The sequence below is a fragment of the Curcuma longa genome, unplaced genomic scaffold (assembly GCF_044706935.1).
Source record: "Curcuma longa cultivar G26 ecotype Majalengka, Jawa Barat unplaced genomic scaffold, ITB_CL_G26_1.1 contig_16635, whole genome shotgun sequence".
Taxonomy (NCBI): Eukaryota; Viridiplantae; Streptophyta; class Magnoliopsida; order Zingiberales; family Zingiberaceae; genus Curcuma; species Curcuma longa.
Window position 1 is genome coordinate 3,604 of NW_027430401.1, and position 3,501 is coordinate 7,104.

At 37.3% G+C, this 3,501-nt stretch overlaps 1 protein-coding gene across 1 annotated transcript; it reads right to left on the reverse strand.

Annotated features, from left to right (window-relative positions):
• Nucleotides 1-1,136: 1,136 nt before the first annotated feature.
• LOC141816440 (monothiol glutaredoxin-S11-like) lies at nucleotides 1,137-2,558 on the reverse strand (the record flags this gene model as incomplete). Its single annotated transcript, XM_074704225.1, has 1 exon — nucleotides 1,137-2,558. A coding segment is annotated over one exon (1,289 nt), but the record flags the coding sequence as incomplete, so codon positions are not given.
• Nucleotides 2,559-3,501: the final 943 nt, after the last annotated feature.

Below are 3,501 nucleotides of genomic sequence, written 5' to 3' on the forward strand. Positions count from 1 at the left end.
GAAAGTACGTGGAATCATCCTATTTTTCTTCATAGAGCCTCCCAAAATGGGTGGAAAGACAAAGAAACTCCTTCAGCAAATGTGGACTGCTCAAGAAACACTCTTGATCAATGATCGATCATTACATTCTCCATCTTCTCTCTTCTAAGGAAAATGGGGGAAATATGTGTCCACCTTCCCTCCTCTTTTTTCTGCCTTTTTTCTTCCCGTTTTCTATCCCTCGTCAATGTTCTTAAAAATGGACCTGTAATCGAATCGGTCAACGGACCAAGGTTTATATGTCCAATCACTGTTACCAGGTTGGTCAAGAATTTTGTAGAATGAAAAGGAATCACTCAACTTGCTCGATTCACTCAGTTTTTATACGGTTGGCAGTTTTTATTTTACTTTTCACTTTCAGGTTCCAACCTTAATTATCTTGCTGCTGTTGTTTGATTCTAATAACATTGGTAGACAGTGGAAATCTCCTTTGCCAACATAATATCTTTAATCTTTTGGTGGATCGTATGTCTATATGTTGTGTTTCTTTAAGCTAAATTGCACATTTTGTGGAGAACTTTGTTGCCTATAACCATTTGAAGATGAAACAGAAACAAATGCTTCATGTTTGCACTCTCTACTTGCAACCTACAACTAATAAAACTGGTGTTTGGAGGGTGGATAGTGGATTTTACAGACAAAAGTAGACAAAGGAAGGAGAGGCTTAGAAACACCCTGTTGGTTTTAAGTGAGCTACTACTCCCTACTATTGCATATAACATTACGCTGTCGAAAAACATCTTTGCTAAACTGGCATTTGTTAAACAGAACTATAATCAATCATAAAAAAACTGATAAAACATGCTATTTAATAAAGAAGAAATTCAACTTACAGATAATTGTAATCGGACAAACAAATCAATGGAGAATATTAATCTAGGCATTAAAATACTTGATTGCCAAATAATCATTTGAAGCCCGTAATCTCAGATGCACCCCATCACCAAACAAGATTTGTCAAGCAAGATACACAGAATCGAAACTATTAGTATATAGATGTACCATCAGTTTCAACTAAAAAGTTCTTTAACTTAAAAGGTTAAACTAATGAGAATCATAAATCCATGAGGAAAATATCAAGAAAACTGGAAAGGTATTGCAGATGAACTGGCAGCATATGGTATCAAGGGGGTAACAAACAACACAAGGGTACGATACACATCAAGTGGATCGGAATTAGGACCACAAAGGGAAACATGATTAACTGGTACTACAACCATAGCATTAACATCACTCTGAAAGAGTCGACTTGAGCTCCCCACTGCTCTGCAATTCCATCACAATATCACATCCTCCAATCAACTCACCCTTGTAGTAAAGCTGAGGATAGGTTGGCCAGTTAGAATAGGTCTTCAATCCCTGTCTTACTTCTTCATCAGAAAGGATATCAAAGGACCCAAAACTGATTCCTTCTTTCTGAAGGGCATTAACAACTTTTGAACTGAAACCACAGCGCGGTGCGTCAGGCGTTCCCTTCATGAAAAGCATCACTGGTGACGAGGTAATGGTGTTTTTCAGCCTATCCTCAAGGGTAACCTTTGGAACCACTCCTTTTTCAGCTAAAACCCTCTTCAACTCCCCACTCTTTTGCATCTCCAACACAATATCGGATCCTCCAATCAGTTCGCCTCCTATATATAGTTGTGGATAGCTTGACCAATTAGAGAAAACTTTAAGACCCTGCCTCACTTCATCGTCAGATAAAATATCAAAGCTATCAAAAGCCACCTTCTCTTGCTGAAGAATTTCGACAACCTTGTGACTGAACCCACACTTTGGTTCCTCTGGTTTCCCTTTCATGAATAATATAACAGGGCTTGAGTTTACAAGAGTCTGAAGCCGAGAAGCAACTTCGGCACTAAGGCCTGTGGATTCAGAAATGTCACCACTTTTTTCTAGAATAGGACTTTCTGGAATTTTTGCAATTTTGGTTTCGTTTGAAATGATAGGAATTCCATGGTCCTTGAACACATCTTTCAATTCACCACTTTCATGCATGGAAACTACAATATCACACCCGCCAAGAAGATCACTCTTGCAAAAGAGCTGAGGGAAAGTAGGCCAATTGGAAAACTTCTTCATTCCTTCACGTACCTCATTGTCCAAAAGAATGTCAAAGCTTCCGAATTCAACTCCCTCATTCTTCAATATATTAACCACCTTTCGACTGAATCCACACTTAGGTTGCTCTGGACTTCCTTTCATGAATAAGAAAACAGGGTATGAGTCGACAAGCTGCTGTAGACGCTTTCTCAGTTCATCACTGAGGTCAGAGTTCATTTCTTCACTTTTGGAAGAGACACTTTGTGTTGCCATGTCTCTCACAACTTCCAGAACTGCAGGGCCAGCAGCGATCCCTAGACTTGCAGGTGAAGCAGATTCTACAGAGCTAGCAGGTCCAACAAGTTTTGCAACCTTGTTAGCTAAAACAGTTGGGTTTGCCCCCTCAAGTGTATCAATACTTTTACCATCCTGACGAAATGAAATAAAATTAAATATTAATATCCGGAAAATGGGAGCTAAAGAATAAATTTTTGTCCTGATCAATCAAATCTTCCACTCGAATTTTATGGCATGATTAGTTTGTAAACCAAACAAATATCTCAAACTAACACCAAGCACTTAATGCCTTATGTGAGATTGCACCTATAGCACAATACCCCCACAAAATGGAGTTTAAGTATTTCTATGTCCACTTGCTACCTGAAACAGAAATGACCCATAGATTAATAAAAATATAAAGACACTCAAAGAAAATGTCAGAAGGATTAAAATATTAGTGATCATGTTGAATTATCTTCAAAAGATTTGATACTTGGACTGAAATTGATGATGATCTTAAAAAGGGATTTTGAATGTGAAATTGAAGATGATCTTCAACATAGAAATATAAACTGATTTTCAAATGAGTAAAATCTTCTTTCTTAACCTCAAATCGAAGAAATTGTAGGATTCCAAAGTTTGTGATTATGAATAGACAAAATGCAAAGGGTCGTAGAGAAAATAGATAGAAAGGTAGGTTTCCAGTATCTGAGACGGTAGATAGGAAGGGGTACTGATGAAATTTGATATTACTTTTGAAAGATCTGGTTTTACCTCTGGTATGTATTGCTCTCTAATTCTACTTGATGAGGAGATGAAACTAGAAGAGAGACAAACACTAATCAATCTTTTGAAGTTGCAACTGACGGAGTGAGTGTCCAAGTCTACACTGAGAGTCTAAGATGGGAAAAATGTCAGGAGAAGATTAAGTTTTTGATAATTTTACACAGAGAGATAAAGATGGTGTCAGGAGAAACTAAGAGTGAACAAAATTTAACCATTACACTGACAGGAAGTACATGTTGGACGAAAACAAAACTAACTAACAACATATTACACAATGTACAGAAAATAAGTGAATCATGAAAAAATTGATGTTTGAGCAGAAGCTTAGGGGCATGGAATTAATTACAAGAGATG